At 36.9% G+C, this 18130-nt stretch overlaps 1 protein-coding gene and 1 pseudogene across 1 annotated transcript; both read left to right on the top strand.

The window, feature by feature from the left end:
• Positions 1–2331: 2331 nt before the first annotated feature.
• Positions 2332–3276, top strand: LOC101572948 (olfactory receptor 4C13-like). The gene has a single exon (XM_012513388.2). The coding sequence runs from the start codon at positions 2347–2349 to the stop codon at positions 3274–3276; it is 930 nt and encodes a 309-aa protein (XP_012368842.1). The 5' UTR covers positions 2332–2346.
• An 11130-nt stretch (positions 3277–14406) lies between these two features.
• Positions 14407–15012, top strand: LOC101572550 (annotated as a pseudogene).
• The last annotated feature ends 3118 nt before the right edge of the window (positions 15013–18130 follow it).

Genomic DNA, 18130 nt, shown 5'->3' with positions numbered 1-18130 from the left:
TATATATATATGTATATTTATCACTACAAAATGATCCTTCATTTATATCCCCCCTTTTTGTTTACTTTTGTGAGAGATGGGTATTGCTTTGCAGCTTAAATATTGTAGGTGTGTGAATTCAACAAAGTAATCCAATATAGTCCTGTAGTCCATAATAGTAGTGGGCTATCTGCAGGACTCACAATGTTAGAAGTTTTTGACTTCAGCCTTTTACAGCTCAGCATATTAATATGGCTTTACTTTTTATGCTTCATTTTTGTACTTTTCTGCTGGATGGTTAAGACCAAGATATAGCAAGACCTATATACTAAGAAATGTAACTTTTGAATCTCACAAGTTCAGTAAAATACCTGCAGGACTTACCCTGAAACACTGTACAGCAGTTTGTAGATTTTCTGTCAGTGTCAGCCATGTGGATAAGTCATGGTCATTGCTTGACCAATTTGCTCTTTGTGAAAAACTGAGACAATGTTTCCTCTCCCTGTGTGTTACGGCTATCTATGCAATGAATTTCTCTAGTTACCTATCCAATCACTAACAAAATGATGTTCTATTTACATTACTATTATAATTATTATATAATTTATGTTAGGAATACCTAACTTAATATTGATACACTATATTAATATTTCATTCAAGCAATAATATGGATAACTATTTCTTTACAACTGCTAAGAAAAGTCCTTGTGGCTTCTGTAAATATTGGACAGTGAAGATTTCTCCTGAGCTAATGACATAATAATTTTTTTTTTTATTGTTCAAACTGTCATTTCTGTTTCTTTGTTGAATGCATGCAAGGTACAGAAATAAGTTTGTTCTTGGGCATATCTTTTATGTTTTCACATAAGAATAAATTTACATATGAAAGGAAATTAAATATTCTCAATCAGACTGATGACATAGGTGTGGAAAGTGCCAGAAGATACACGCAGGTGAAAGAAATTCTGAGTGGAAGAACAATGACTACAATTTAAGACTCCAAACTTTTCTCACACTTAAACATACTTAATTCACCACTCTATCAAATGTTTTAAAATAACCTAGAAAAATCCGGGTTCACAAAATAAACTAAGGGACAGGATAGGATTCATTTTCTTAACTATTGGGAATTGAAATCTATCATCCCTTGTTCATGTAGAACACCAAATTCACTTTTGAAGAAGTGTGGATATAATAGCAATCACTTTGGTCATATTTAATAAGAATACATTACCTTTGTTTGCCCTCATATGGTATGACGAGCCATCCAGGCTAAGATAAGGAATTTAAAGAAAAATATAAGTCAATAAACGGAGGCCAAAATATAAAATAAAAACTACTAGGTGGTCATTGCTATATATCAGCTATATCACGTAAAACAGGAACACTAGACATCGCTGGTCATCTCTTACAAGTAAAATAACTTAAGGATAGGGAGTAAACTAAAACAGGCAGTGTTAAGCAGATTGTGTACTTTTAGTGGGGATTAAGCAAATAAATGTCTGTAGAATGCATGACATGCTCAGTAGGTGTTAGTTAATAATGCCATTGTCATTCTAACAGTATGAATTAGTCTCAGAGTTTTCCTCTATCTGTAAGGTAGACTAAATAATGCCAACCACATAGTATGAAGGGAATATTGTGGGACAGTGAGTTGATACCATGATGTGCATCATACGGTGAAAGTTTTTATTATAGCATTTAATATTAAAAGTATATTTGATTTAATAGAAGGTATTACAATTATTTTACAATAGCTCTCTTATACTTTCATTGCATTCCCCTCACTATGGCTCTAACACTATTTACATGAACCATTACACAGTTGGAAAATAGAGGTGCCTGCCCTTAGCTTCTTGCTGTCACTATGCCTTACTCTGACAGATACATGAGAAAGGAAGATATTTCTGAGAGTACTATTCAAGATTTTCTGTTCTTCAAATTCTTTATCAACTGATTTTCTCAGCTATCTTTCCTCAGACCTAATTTCTTAGTAATAAAGGATAATAGTGTCCTTTGCATCAATACCTATGTTGTCCTTCCTTATTTGCTATAACAGTCATAGCTGTCATTATATTTAAGACATTATTTCAGCCTGGGCTCTTAATCATGTCCATTAAGCACAATGAATTGGCCTTCTGTGTTGTGTTGCTCATTAATATATTTACTCAGAGAAAATTTGAGTAATGCACAAGAATTTGTACTTCTTTATTTTAACTCAGAAACAAGAACCAAATCAAAAACCAAAACAGAAAAATCATACAATTACTGAAAGAAACATTTATTATTTCCAAGGATGAAGATTTAAGGAATTCAAGGATGTGTTAAGATTTTGCATGTAATATAGTGAATTTCACTATTGAGAACATGGCAATTAGAAACAATGTGACTGAATTTGTTCTACTGGGGCTCACAGAAAACCCAAGGATGCAGAAAATCATATTCACTGCATTTTTGTTCATCTACCTTGTCTCCATGGTAGGTAATTTGCTCATCCTTCTCATCATCATCGTCAGCCCATTACGGAAGTCCCCCATGTACTTTTTCTTGGCTCATCTCTCCTTTATTGATGCCTGCTACTCCTCAGTCAATAATCCAAAACTGATTGCAGATTCACTGCATGAAAAGAAGATCAGCCTGTTCAGTGCATGTATGACTCAAGTCTTTGCAGAACATTTCATAGGTGGTGCTGAGGTCATCCTGTTGACTGTGATGGCCTATGACCGCTATGTGGCCATCTGCAAGCCCTTGCATTATGCAACCATCATGAACTGGAGATTGTGCAGCCTGCTCGTGGGGGTGTCCTGGGTGGGTGGTTTTCTTCATGGAGCCATACAGATCCTCTTCATCCTGCCACTCCCATTCTGTGGCCCGAATTTCATAGATCACTTCATGTGTGACCTCAACCCTCTGCTCCAGCTGGCCTGCACCGACACGCACACTCTGGGATTCTTTGTTGCTGCAAACAGTGGCTTCATCTGTCTGTTAAATTTCCTGCTTCTTTTGGTCTCCTATGTGTCCATTCTCTTCTCCTTAAAGACCCACAGTGGGGAGGGCAGGCAGAAAGCCCTCTCCACCTGTGTCTCCCACATTACGGTGGTTGTTTTGTTCTTTGTGCCTTGCATGTTTGTGTACATGAGACCCCCAACAACTCTACCCATTGATAAAGCAATTGCTGTTTTCTACACCATGATAACTCCCATGCTAAACCCTTTGATCTATTCTTTGAGAAATGCTCAGATAAAAAATGCTATTAGAAGTTCTTTTGGTAAGAAAATTCTACCAGGTGCCAAATAAATGCATTTTGAACCCAACATTGATTTTTAAAGATGGGAGGTTAAAAAGGAAAACTTTTTAATTTTATTCCTGAAAGCAATACTTACAGGCCATATAGAAACATAGCATCTTTCATAGATTTTGTATTGATTTGCAGAGAAACTTAGATGATGTAACACAGAAGCACTCTTTGTATATTTGGAAAATTCTACCTAATAACAAATTAGTTTTTCTATGCTCATCTATATCAGTAGATTCATAGACTTTCCTTTTCATAAAAAAAATGCTGTAATTTTTCTTAGTTCATTGAAAATAAATCTTTGAGCTAATATAACTTGGAGACTCTTACAAGCCCATATGTTTTTATTTTATTTTAAAGAGAAAGAATTTTATTAGCAATACAACAATTTCAAAATAGGTTCATTGGAGAGTTACAATAATAATGTGTAAATATTTTGTATACTGATTACCTATTTTAAAGGTAAAACGTTCAGTATATTTACTATTGCTATTCTCTGTTATTTTTATAAAAGTATGTTTTACTTTACACATAAAATAAAAAATAAAATATGTTAATGTTAAACAGTAATGTGTATGAGAACTCAAAAGGAAGAACTGCTGTTATGATCATCTTATTCTATAACAGCACTGACAGTAGGCTTGTTCTCAAAATACACATTGTTCTGAGTCGGGATCCATGGTATGACTGATTTTTCAGACCACAGTCTCTGCTCCCATGATTACTAGGTCAGGTGATGAAGGAATGAGTAATCCAGTATGGTCCTTACCATCTTTTAGAGAAGAATTTTGTTTGGCATATTGTACATGGTTCATCTGTCCAAAAGTTGTAAACATGATTACTATCATCCTTGTGAGTTTACATGTGACATTGATGGCCATCTCTTTCCAGAAACTGTGTATTGTCTGCAATGCTTAAGCTTAATTATGGTCATGATTGGCTTGAAATCAACCTAGGGCATTAGAGGGAACACTTTGGGGTGTGTTCTGATGGGCCACTGTGGCCTGAGCTTGAGGAACAGACCTGGCTGCTTTAGTTCTGCTGGTGCCCTCTGCCTACCTCCCAGGGCTGTGCATTGAGCCTTGATCTTCCAGATCATCTTTAGCTATTAGATCTTTGCATGCAGCTAAGTGTGAATGAGCAGTCTTTTGAAACCATGAAAAAAATTAGCCTTTTCCTCTATGCTGAGCCTATGACATAGTTTGAATAAACAGTAACAGAAGAGTTTTTATTTCTTTAATTATACTCCAGTGTGTATTTTGGATGTCTTTGGAGTTGGTTTCAAGGCAGTATTGGGAAAGCTTTGGAAATGAAAGCCAGAGACACTGTAGCATGCCTTAGCAGAGAGCTAACAAGTAATGCTCCTCACTGCTGAGACCAGAATGTGATTGGCAATGTGGACAGTGAATGTTATTATCAGCAGGCTTTACCTAGGAAAAAAGGCTGTGCTGACAGCGACACTGTAGTAAAAAATAGGAATAAAATATTACTTCTCATGTATGAAGAAGCCTTTAAGGTTGAGATCAAGGTTAATAGACTGATCTTGTGAAGAAAGGTACTAGAAATTAAGACAGTGGCGTGGATGCTGCTAACTCCTTTTAGAGTTACACATAGTGAGAAATTGGTATAAAAAAACAAAACAAAAACGTTCAACAAAGAAAAAACCTGAAGCTTTCACCCTAAAGTTAAATGTGCATTAAGTTTTTCCCAAGATAAGTGAAATTGTTGAAGATTAGTACCATTGAAAAAAATAAAATCTTTGCACAGGAACACAAAACAAAGCCTTGAGAGCAGCTCAAAAAATATCAGCACCCCTGTGTTATTAGCTGAAGGAAAATAAAGTCAGTGTTCCATTGGAGAAGAGAGGTCCTCAGCTCCTCTTGAGAAGGCTCCCAGGACTGGGTACCTGGGATTCACTTCATGTTGCTCAGATGGCCCTGCTGCCCATTGTCTCATACACTGTCTCAACCAGATCCCCTCATGTTTTTCTTTCACCTGTCACTTTTATGATAACATCCCACTCAAACTCCATGGAGATGATGCTTGCTTACATGTAGTGACAGAAACTGTTCCCCAGATAGTTACATTCTGTAGAGGAAGTTGAGTAATTAAAAGCATTGGTGAGCTCAGATTGCAGTACTGATCCTGTTGGAGGTGGAATCTCTCAATGGGTTAGTTTTATCCTAGTGAAAGAAGCTCTAGTTTAGTCTTCCCTACAGTTGTTAAGATGCTGTGCCTCCTTCAGTTTTTCTCCACAACTGTTAAGATGTTATAAACATAAAAGACATACAGAGGAAAACAGAGATAATTACAAAGAAGAATCCTCTCAAAAAGGAAACAAATCAATTATTCCTTGATTTGTTGAGTCAACAACTACAGCATTCCATTGGGGTTGCCATGAAAACCAAGAAGGTATTTAAACAGAGACTAAACAAAGAAACAGGACAGATGTGTTTCTGATCTGTAAGGATCTGTAAGGACCAGGAAGCTCAACTGGATGCTAGCTTTATTAGTATATTCTGTTTATTCAAATTTTTGGTCTGTGATGGAAATAACCTCACTGTTTCAATCCCTGGATGACTGAGGGAAATGATACAATTGAACACAGAGAAATATGAATCTTTGTGAGTGATAGAGACATCTCCAACTCCAGTCAAAGTGCTTTGTTTTAATCAAATTAGAAAACAAATCTTTAAAATTGGACTCTGATCCAAGGTGATTACTTCTGTAAGGGACCAACAAGAGCCCCACTAAAGTGGCAACTTTGGAAAAAAATTAGACACGTGTTTAGTCACTTGAACCAGAGGATGCTTCCATTTTTTGCTTGTTTGTTTGTAATTCTGCATCAGGTGAGAAACATGATACTGGCCATCTTTTCAAGAGTTCTGGAAGAAATTAAGCTCATGAACCGAGTGAGGAACCACTGTACTGTCTCTCCTCAGAAGCATTTAGTAACACTTCAGAGCTACACAAGACAATGCTGCAAATACATCTCTTTTCTTCTTTATCTGTAATTAAACTTGGTTTGAAATGTTATCCATGAATCAGTGCACTATCCTCCAAAGAACAAGACTTTTATAATTTGCATAGACAGAAATCCAGGTATCCACTTATTAAGCAGTGATGTTCATTAAGAGTGTGGGATAGTGAGAGAAAAAGCATAACATGAGAACAAGTCAAATTAATTAATTAATGCATTCATTCTGCAAAGTTTCTTAAATTTTGTACCTCAGTGAGTGATACAAGGTTCTGTTTGGACAGCTGACAACCGCAGAAGCAAAAAGAGAGTCTGCAACAAGTCGGCTATAAATGATGAGTCACCCAGGACCAAATATTAAGAAAAGGATTAAAAGTTTTAAGAATATTGTAATATTACCATGATTGATGGTGTAAGATCAGCTCACCCACCATGAGAGTGTCTGTCTTAAGTGTTATTTTGTTAGGGACCTGAGGTAGCAATCAAATGTCTTGATACATGCCAGAATCAAGAGGAATTTCTTGATGTTGTCTCATTAGATTAGGATTCCAGATTTAATTTCTCATGTAATAGATGTAAACTTTGAGGGGAGGTATGGGAATGGAGGAAAAATGAAGAATTAAGATATATTATGTACAAACTCCCTATAACATATTTGATCATCATGTATATGAAAAGCACACCAATTAAATAGTTTTTAAATAAAGGAGCCTCATGATCTGTTTGGTATGTCTTTGAGACCACAGGATGCTGCCATAAAGGTTATACTGTAACTTGTTCTACTTTCTTTCCTGTACTTATGGTCTCCTATCAGGGTAACAACATATTGACAAAAAATCACGTTTTGTGGCACTACTGGATACTGGTTATGAGTTGATTGACATACCATTAAATTTCCTGGGAGGAAAAGACTGGAGCCTGGACATTGGATAATTTTGTATGTTATGTAGGCACCTCTTAAAAGTGAATTATGGCATAATTCAAGGTTCTTTATTGGAAAATGACTAAATGATATCAGTATAATACCACAGAAAGCTGGTGAGAGACCACAGTTCCTAGGTGTTGTATGATAAGGAAAGGTACATTAAAGAAGTATAACCTAGGTTACATTATAACCTTTATGGTAGCATCCTATGGCATTTCCCCAAGATGGGACATTTACTTTATTCAAGGGGTTCTGAGTTTGAACAGAGGTTTATGTCAGGTGATCATGTCAGTGGGCTGAGTCACTGTTGTAATGACTCAAGGTTCACTGTCATGCATCTGTTCCGAATAATTTCTGCCAAAAAATAAATCTTGTAAACATGTAGTAAATTCTATATTTTAGGAGGTAAAGAGATTTTCACATCATCCCCAAGTTGCATGTTTGAGGAAAGCAGAAAGAAATAAGTCCACTCTTAACACTTGAAAGCCACTATCAGGCCTCTCAGTGACAATAAGTACAGGCACAAACAATAATGTCTGCTCTAAAACTATAGTCAAGACAGACCAATGGAAGTGTGTCAGGCATGCAGGCTCAAATAGTTAACACAACCCTTTCCACTTTGGAAGCAAATGTAAAATACCATGTGTTGGGAAGCAAGTATAAGAGTTACCATAGGAATTTGCATTGCATTAGCGTTCTTATTGGCATCCTCAGAAGGAAGACAGGGATGCATATTCTCAGGCGAAAGATCATAGAGAAGGCCTCTAGACTTGCCCAAGCACAGGCAAAGACCTTGCTACCAGTGGCCTACATCATTATCACCCTTGACATGGGAAAGGAAATTGTCCAAACTGAAGATTGCACAAGTGCCTGCATCTGGGAAAGTCAGGTGAGGCCCACTTTACTATCCAAGAGTCATTGGGACCACAACTTTCCTAACCTCAGGCAAGGCAGAGATCTCTAGACCAGTACTTTTAAGTACAGTTCTTTGAATCCATGCTGTAAAACCCCACATGTCCCTGTCCACTCTGTGATGAACATTTTTGGACTGCATTGCTGTGGACTAAAGCCCTGGTGTGGTTGCACTCCATGACATAGCAGGTACTTGTTGCTGTGAGACCCAGATGGAATCAAGGCTCATGTCAACTTCGGGAGGGTTGTGACTGCCTGCATGAACCCCACTTCAACCTCAGAGAGCAGAGCATGGAGCAAAACACCATCCACTGGATAAAGAATTGCTTTATCTTAGTTCCAGGATGGAATTCTTAACCATGAATTGATTCTAGTGACTGCAAGCCTCAGACCCTTGTTTACAGAGAGCTATCAGAACAGCTTTGACAGATCCAGACATACCTTATCCCAGTGCTACAGTTTCCCAGTGGACTATGAACTCAGAGCATGTCAGAGGACTGCAGACTTCATGGTCAGATGTTCTTCATAGAATCCTGTGGATATTCTCTTCACAAGGATTGTACACATATGTCAAAGTCCTAGAGTTCCACACCACAGGCCAGAAAATTTGCAGCAGATATTTGGCCTGACCCTCACCCCTAATGCAGACTTACAGGGACAGGCTGTACTATGTAGGTCTCCCAAATGAAATATATACCACTGGTAGTTTTGAGACAAGCCTAGACTTAGATCACCTTCTAGTCATAAAGCAAAGATACCACACCAACAGTGGGCTTGTGATAAATGTGGGCCCAAGGTATCCTTCAGAGCCAAATCATAGGTGTGACTACCAGTTGTAAAGTAAAAAGTCTACTCTATTTTCTGGAATGAGAGACAGACAGCTAAGTATCAATTATGAGGACTGGAATGAACCAAAACAATGAATTCCCAGATTATGGCAAAACCAACAAGCACTGCAAGCTTTCAAGAAACCAAGGCCTCAGTCTAAGTGCCAGCAAGGCACTAGGAACTAATTAGAAGTGTGTGCAAAGTCGCATTGGAAACCCATAACAGCATTTTAAAAGAAATCCACCAAGCTTCAAAAGAACAGGAGAAATGATTCAATACACTAGGAGAGTAATTAAAAAGTCAAGCTGATACCCTTAGCCAGACACAAAATCAATAACTGCTCTATTCTCTAATGATGAAAGATTAAATAAAATCTGAAATGTACATCAACTATTGTGAAAGAAAAGGAATTTGTTCAATTTGGGAAGGAATACCTGAGATGAGGAAAAGCACAGAAGAAAGAAGGAGGAAACACATATTTATGTATATATGCAGGATAGTTTGGGTAACTGTATTGCTGATTTCTGCTGATCTTTTGAAGGGAACAGTTAATGCTTACATCTGTTTATTCCTTCTTTTTTACTTTTAAATTTCTGATAGCTTTTCTTTTTGTTGTTTTATTTATAAACCATTTTTTTCAGTCTACATCTGGTAACCTAAACAATTAATTGAAGATAGCATCATGCAATATTGCACCTATTGTTGAATTCCTATTACTTTGTTCAATTAAATTTTGTATTGTTTCTTTCTTTTTTGTTGTTGTTCTGTTTTATGCATTTATTTTTGTTCTGTTTTCTATTCAAAATAATAAAGGTACTGAAAATACAGCATCACACACTATACATCCAGCCACCTCTTGAAAAGTACCCCACAAGAGGCTTTGGCAGGACATCTAAACATGAGCTGTAACAATAGCCATATATATGCAAAATTGACATAAAGAGACCATAGTTTGGTTATAGAAAGTGAAATAACCTTCAGGAGTGAGATGAATAAGAAGATACAATAAGATACAATATCATAGCTGCATATTATAAAGCCAATGTTGGACAAATACTACATGTGAATCTGTATACTTGATGTTCAAAATGCAAAGAAATGTAGTTACTACATTTACATATACACTTAAATTGTGTTCAAATAAAATCAACTTGCTTTATAAAGAAAAGGCAAGAAGCTCTTTCCTGAAAGGATTATTGTCACCTTTGGATGGGAAGGAAGTGGTGAGAGATTTGACAGCACAGTCAGTGGGCCTTGGGGTTGCTGTTTTCTACTGTTTCTGTTGACACAAATAACGAACACATGGAATTTATTATGAGACAATGTCAAAGCAACAAAGCAAAAGAAAAATGCGCAAACATTATTCTTCAGCAAATTACTCTGTAGGTTATATGAACTATAGGACATCAGAAGGCTGACAATGGAGTAGAAATTTCAGTTAAGAGTTCCTTGTTCTGCAATGTAGTTTCAAGAACACACATAGATGCACATGCATGACTTTTGTGGTAGTCTGAATGTCCCTGTCATTTAAAACTTGTCAGTGATCGGCTGAGCAGCAGCCTTGGGCAACTTGCATTTTTGGTAAACCAGACAATAAGGGAGAAACTGCAAATGACTAACTGGAAGTAAATTGTCCTTAGTTAAAAATGAAAATGTGTTAACTTCATTTGACTAATAAAATTATCTTGGCATTATGCCACAAAAAAGGAAGCAGCTAAAGTTCTTAATAGATGTTTGAAACAGGTGAAACAAAATTTTATACTTTGATGCTTTGTATATGAATTATCTAAATTTTATCTAAAGTAATTTTATTTCAAATGAATAGAAAGTCCTTTATCATTGAAAGATAGTATTTCAAAATGAATAGGAGCTATTATAGAAGTACCAATATTTTGGACTCTGTTGGTTAAGCAGAATGTAAAGTAATTAAAACAAATTTTATTGAGAAAAATATGCCTCAACTTATTGGTCTTTATCCTTAACTAAAAACATTAGCACTAAATGCTGTGACTTTAGGTGCACATCCTGTAATTGTATGTAGTACAAATAGATGTAAATGTGTTAATAATGTTCTTAACATTCCTGCTTACCTCTCTGTCTTTGGATCCTGCTTCTTGGATTGGAGAGAATGTCCTTTCTTTTCATTGCAATCGCAGTGACTCATACACATGGCTGACACTCACAAAGGATCTACACACTGTACTGCAAGGTTTCAGGATAAATCCTGAGGAGATTTGACTGAACATATTAGGTACAAAAGCTACATTTCTTGTGATATGGGTCTTGCTTTATCTTGGTTTTAACCATCCAACAGAAAAATATAAAAATGAAGCATAAAAAGTAAAGCCATATTAATATGCTGAGCTGTAAAAGGGTCAAGTCAACAACTTCTGAAATTGCCAGTCCTATGGATAATTCACTGCTATTATGGACTACTGGACTATATTCAATTATTTTGCTCTATTCACTAACCTACAATATTTAAATGGCAATGGAATACCCATCTCTGAGAAAACTAAACAGAAGAGGGTATAGAAATGAAGTACCATTTTGTATCTGTATATGCCAAATAGTTAGGATAGATAAACAGCTACTATAAAGCTACTCTTTTAATTCAATGAGAAGAAATATTTGTACTAATACTGTTTGAACAGGATATCATGTCTGCATCTTGTGCAGTGAATAACCACTATGAGGACAACAATATGCTATGTATTAATTATTGAAACTGTCCTTCTAATCGGTTTTGAAACCATCTCATTGCTATTTGTTTCTCAATAAAATTATTAAAAAAACAAATAAATTGGACAAGGATTTTTTTTGGCTAGTCCAGGGTGCCTTAAGGGTGGGTTTGCTGCACCTGGTGGAGCTGGAGATTGAACCAGTGTGCTGTGCATCTCGATGTATTTGCCCATGCAGTGCTTTCAACAACTGAGATATCTGGCAAGCCCTCTCTTTCTCTTTTTTTAACTACTTGTATTCATTAAAAAATTAAAAAAAATAATGGTGAATAATCTAAACTAAAAATACATCAAATCCACCTCACAATGGCCACTAAATGAAATAAATACTTAGGGAAAATTTAAATCACCCTTCCTATTCAATATTGTTCTGGAATCATTAGCTAGAACCATTAGACAAGAGGGAGAAATAAAAGGAATAAGAATAGGTAAATAAAAAGTTAAATTATCATTATTTGAAGATGACATGATACTTTACTTAGAAGATCCAAAACCTGCACCAAGAAGCTAGTAGAATTGATACACAGATGAGTAGCATAGCAGGATACAAAGTCAATACCCAACAGTCAATAGCATTCCTCTACACAGAAAACAAACACACCAAGAGGAAAATTAGAGAAACAATATCTTTTACAATAGCACCTTGGAAAATGAAATACCTTGGAATTCATCTAACTAAAGTAGTTAAAGATTATTTCAAGGAAAATTATGGTACTTTAAAAAGAAGAGAGAGTAGAGGATATCAGAAAATGGAAAAATATTCCCTGCTCCTTGATAGGAAGAACCAACGTTGTTAAGATGGCCATAATTGGTACTACCAAAATTGCTGTACCAATTTAATGCACTCCCTATCAGACTGCCACTAACATACCTATCAGACCTAGAGAAATCCTTCCTAAAATTTATTTGGAATCAGAAATGACCTAGAAAGGCAAATGCAATCTAGGGCAACACAGACAAGGCAGGAGTCATTACAATTCCTGACTTGAAATTATACTACAAAGCTACTGTGATAAAATCAACATAGTACTGGCAAAAAATAGACCTGAGAATGAATGGAATAGAATAGAAGATGCAGAGGCCTCTACAAACACACTCAGCCACCTGATCTTTGATAAAGGGGCCAAACATGCATAATGGAAGAAAGATAGCCTCTTTAACAAATGGTGCTGGAGAAACTGGCTCTCTACATACCACAAACTAAAACTTGACCCAGATCTATCACCATGCACTAAGCTAAAGTCAATGTGGATTAATGATCTAAATATTAAAACAGAAACACTAAATCTCTTGGAAGAGAAAGTATGAGGAACTCTTGAAGATGTAGGGGCAGGCAAAGAGTTCATGAACAAAAATCAAATCGCATAGGTAATACTTGACAAAATTCACAACTGGTACCTCCTCTTATTGAAAAGGTTTTGCACATCAAAAGAAATTACCAACAAAGTGAAAACAGCCTACGAATTTCAGAAAAAATCTTGACTAATAAGCACTCAGACAAAGGTCTTCTCTCTAGAACTTATAAAGAGCTAAACACCACTGGGGGTCCAAAATTTAAACACCCAAACCAAAAATGGGCATCCGAGATGAACACACACACTTCTCAGAAGACAAAATTAAAGAGGCTCATAAATATATGCAAAAATGCTCCACAGCCCTAGCCATCCATGAGATGTAAATTAAAACAACACTGAGATGACATCTCACCCCACAGAGACTGGCTATCATAAAGAAATCAATCAATGACAAATGTTGGAGAGGCTGTTGGGAAAAAGGAACCCTTATCCACTGCTGGGTGGAATGTAGACTGGTGCAACAGGTATGCAAATCAGTGTGGAGACTCCTTAAAAAACTAGGACTGGAAATTCCATTCAAGTCAGCTATCCCCCTATTGGGAATTTTCCCAGAGGAATTGAAGACATCACATCATAGTGATATATGTATACCTATGTTTATAGCAGCACAATTGTGATAGCCAAATTTTGGAATCAACCAAGATGCCCATCACCTGAGGAATGGATGAAAAAGATATGGTATTTTTATTCAATTTTTATTCAACTCATCTATAAAGAATGATAAACTTGAAGCCTTTATACTTCAGTGGATACCACTTGAAGATATACTCATAAGTGAAATAATCCAGACCCACATGTGTAAATATCATATGATCTCCCAAGTATAAGAACTCAAAAGAAGAAATACACATAGAAAGGAATAACACAATTGAAAGGAAAGTGAGAACTTGAGGATTGGACAATGAGGGGAGGACAAGGAGAAAAGCTGGGAAAGATGACAGGGGCAAAAATATACATTTATATGCACAAGATGGGTAAGACAAGGATCCTGAGAATCTGCAGCGTGTTTTTGAAACTAGCATTTAATTAGTCGGATTCTCACCTTGACTAATTATATATGCTGATAACTGTGAACTAAGCAGCTGCACTGAAGATAGCAATGTATAATGGTAGGGTCATCCTTGGAATGCCTGACATTCTGTTCTTCTAAATACATACTGCTTGTTATGACATACCAATTACTGCCATACCGTCTCTCAAGTAAATGTTTAAGAAAAAAAGGGGTCAATAAATGGAAACAAGAGACAGGAAACAAAATGTCACAGGACATTTTGCTGTATAATATTAGATTTCTTAAATTCTGTGTAAAATTATGCAATTGTTTATTCATATTTTTCAAATATTATTTTTATTTTTTTAATTTTGTCTTCATATTTTGCAGGGACTTAAAGAGAAAATTGAATATTAGGCAAAATTATAAGAAATTGCTATGGAAGGAAACCAGGACTAGAACATGTCAGGAATCCCAATTCACAGGTCAGTATCCAGATCTCTTGAAGCATCTCTGTTTAACTTAAGGGGAAAGACTCAAGAAGCAACTAAAAGAAAAGCTTATCGGCCTTTTTCAGATAAAAATGTTAACCAGCTTTTTCCTGAAGAACAGTGTAGAATTGATGGTACTTTGGGTGAAGACCAAGATCATCTGCCTCAGCCAGAAGAATGATGTAGCAACACTGAGTCCTATCACTGTTCCCAAGAAAAGAAAAATAAAAACATCCAGTCAAAAATCACAAGAAGAATATGAGCATTTACAAGCTAAGCATGTTGTTAAGAAGCAAGAATTTGAGAGGCGAAAACAAAACAGAGAAGCTCAAAAACTACCAAAAGAAAAATAAAAGGAAATGTTCAAAATATTGAGCAAAAGGACTAAAAAGGATCAACCAAAGTTAAATGTAAAAATGGAGCATCTTCTAAAAAATACAAGAAAAAAGTTGCATGAGACATTTTTGTCCATTAGGATAAAAATTCCTGCTGAGTATCTATTGTGTTCATACAATTAAGAAATGGCAGTCCCTGAAAATGAACCAAATTTGTAAACATAAGATGAACTGATACATTGTGCGTATATATTTTTCTCATAAATGAAAAATTTTAATATGTATAGTTGATGAATATAGCTGGTTTTATTTTTATTTGTCTCTGGAAGAAGATTGGGTTGACAAACTTAAAAAGTCTATTTGGGACACAGACTTAAGCATATAATCTTTTTGTTGCATATAAAATTGATATGGAATAAAAAAGTAAAAATACTTCACTTACAATCTAGTAATCTCTAGTGCTCCAACTATCAAACTATCTCGAGGAAAAATAGAATTAAAAATCAGAGAATCATGTTTATATTCAGGCATGATTTCACTTCAGTAGCTTTTTACTCATAACTTATTAAAATAAAACAAATTGTTTACAAAATTGCAATTTTTTTGGAAACTTGAGTATAATAAAGCACTGAAATAACACTAAAAACAAAGAAACAAACAGACAAGTAAATAAATGCAAAAACATGGAAGGTCTATTTTGGCCCATGCTTTCAGAGGCTGCTGTTCAGGGTCGCTCTTATCTGTACTTCTGAGCCAGGGAAAAGCCGGCTCACAGCCAGGAATTTCGAATGGCACGGGTTAGTGAGGTCCCAGTGACATCTGGGATGGAACAACCTTGACTAAAGATGCATCTGAGGACAAAGGCAAATCTGTGGAAACCTCAGAGATAACCTTGTGCTGGGTTCCATTCGGGCTCCCACACTCGCCTTGAGCGCCCCCTGGTGAGCCGCGCTAGCATCAGCGCAAACGAGCCAAAAGCCTGCACAGGTGCAGAAAGCATTATCATGAATGATGAGCTGCAGAGACAGCTCGGTGACTAAGTGCGAGCTGGTAAGCAAAGGCAGCCGGTTATGATCTCCGGTATCCATGGCGTGCTGGCTCGGAATCTTGGGCGTAACAAACCGGCCACGGAAACCGTTCATGGTGGTGCAGACCTGTAATTAGAGCTCTGAGACAAGAGGATCACTACAAGTCCGAGCTGCGTATATTGAGAACCTGTAATAAATAAATGAATAAGTCCTTAAAAAGGTGATTATAACTAAGCTAGGTCCAATCAGTGTAGATATTCTTGTAATTGTTAGGAAATTAGATTTACCTCAGAGCTAATATTAGCCTTTATAGTAACAATGGTTTAACCTGTGCGTGTGTGTGTGTGTGTGTGTGTGTGTGTGTGTGTAGTCTGAGGACTGAACTAATGGCCTTGCACTGCTCTACATTCCAAGAGTTTTTTTTTTTTAAATCAAGTTTAATTTTGAATAATCGGAGACCACGTATTGCAAAGTCACTAAGTCGCCCAGCCTGGGCTTGCGCTTGTGGACTGTTGCCTCGGCCTCCCAGAGTGCTAGGGTGGCAAGCCTGGACCACCTCATCTGGTCCTGTTACTGTTTTAATATTGTACTGCTGACTGTTACTGTCTTCTAAAAGGAAAGGTTAATGCCTACACTTTTTTCTCTTCTTTTAAAACTTTGGACCAAATTGACGTGTTCATATATGTTGATCTGAACAACTAATATGAAAACAACAATATGAAATATAAAAACCATTGTAGAATTCCTATTTTTTTCTGTTTGGTGAAATTCTGTATCTTTTTTTTTTTTAAATTGGTACAAACTTGTACTTACCAGGCAGACACTTATGCCACTGAATTATCTGGCTTGTTCTGTGTCATTTCTAAGCCTTTTCTCTTTAAAAAAATAGCTATTACAATTCTATTTTTAAAGTTTAATGTCAGCTCTTACTACTAGTTTCTCTTTGCCTTTTGGTTTAAGAGGCTTTGTCTCCATTTCTCCCTGAAATGTATGAATGCAGCTTCCCTGGATAACTTTGGCAATGCTTTTTTTGCACACTCTCCAAACTGATGTCATACCACCGTGAATGTGGAAGCAAGCTGGGTACCAAGGGGCTTTTGTCAGCCAGCCAGACTCTTGAGCACCACTGATTCTGGATTGTATACCAAGAAACGTGGTTTCAGGGTCATGTTTTTGTTATACACTACTGGTCTTCAGAGCACAGTTTCTGATCTCCGGGTAGGTACATAAGTGGATAGAGTTCCACAGGACAGAATTACATAGTAGGAACTACACTGGATTTCAACATGATGTGTTCTGCGGACCTGGTCGAACACAGTGTGTTGGGTTAAACTTCAGTACACCCTGTGCATAGGCAGGTGTGTCCTTGTGCACAGAGGATTCTGCACACTTTCTGCGATGGATTCTTCACAAGTGTATGCTCTTCAGGTAGCTGAAGTCCTTACACCAATTTCTGCTGACACACAGTGCTAGAAAAGTGTCTGGAGATCTGTTTGGTAACATTCATGTGGTCCCAAATGGAGACCCATAGAACCCGTGTTTCCCAGATATGAAGAACTCATTTACTTTTTTTCCAGTGACTGCATTTTCCACTTGATCCAGTGTGTGGGTCTAGCTGTGGCCCGACATGTTCACGTGCTGCACACTTGGTCCCGAGAATGGTGACAGTGAGAGGAGTAAAAGTGTTCAGAGAAAGAGCCTTGTGTCTGGAAATCATATCAGGGCACATTGTCACTGGGAGGGACATAGTCATTCTCACTGGGTGAATGAGGCCCCAGTACACTGCACTGTCATGAGAAGAGCAAGGCTGACCTGTGTGCAGTCAAGACCCACCAGGCTTTCTTCCTCCTTTGTCCTCTCTATGTGCTCTGCTGTTTGATGTGATCTGCTGTGAGGCCCGGAGTAGAGGCTTCCAACACTGTGAGCTAATAATGGGCATTATGAAGTGTCCAGCACTGGGAATTTCGTTATAGCAATGGAAAAGTGCTGAGATACCCAGTACTCATTTTCTCAGCTTTCATCTTCCTTCTTTTGTCTGCCCTATCTGGAAATATTTCTCCACTGTCTTTATATTTTAGTTTAGTTTTGGGCTTTTTAAAGATAGGATTTCACTGTGCTATTCTAGCTAGTCTTGAACTCACTTTTCAGTCCAGGCTGATCTGAAACTTAGAGTAAGCCTCCTGCTTCAGCCTCCCATGTGCTGCACTCCTGGCTCCACACCTTGCTGGAGGACTCATCCAGAACTCTTCCAATGGGTAGTGTTCTCCCTTATT

The sequence above is a fragment of the Octodon degus genome, unplaced genomic scaffold (assembly GCF_000260255.1).
Source record: "Octodon degus isolate 3935 unplaced genomic scaffold, OctDeg1.0 scaffold00543, whole genome shotgun sequence".
NCBI classification, from domain to species: Eukaryota; Metazoa; Chordata; class Mammalia; order Rodentia; family Octodontidae; genus Octodon; species Octodon degus.
The sequence above is the reverse complement of the archived record's forward strand: the minus strand, read 5'-3'. Positions and strand labels throughout refer to the sequence as shown.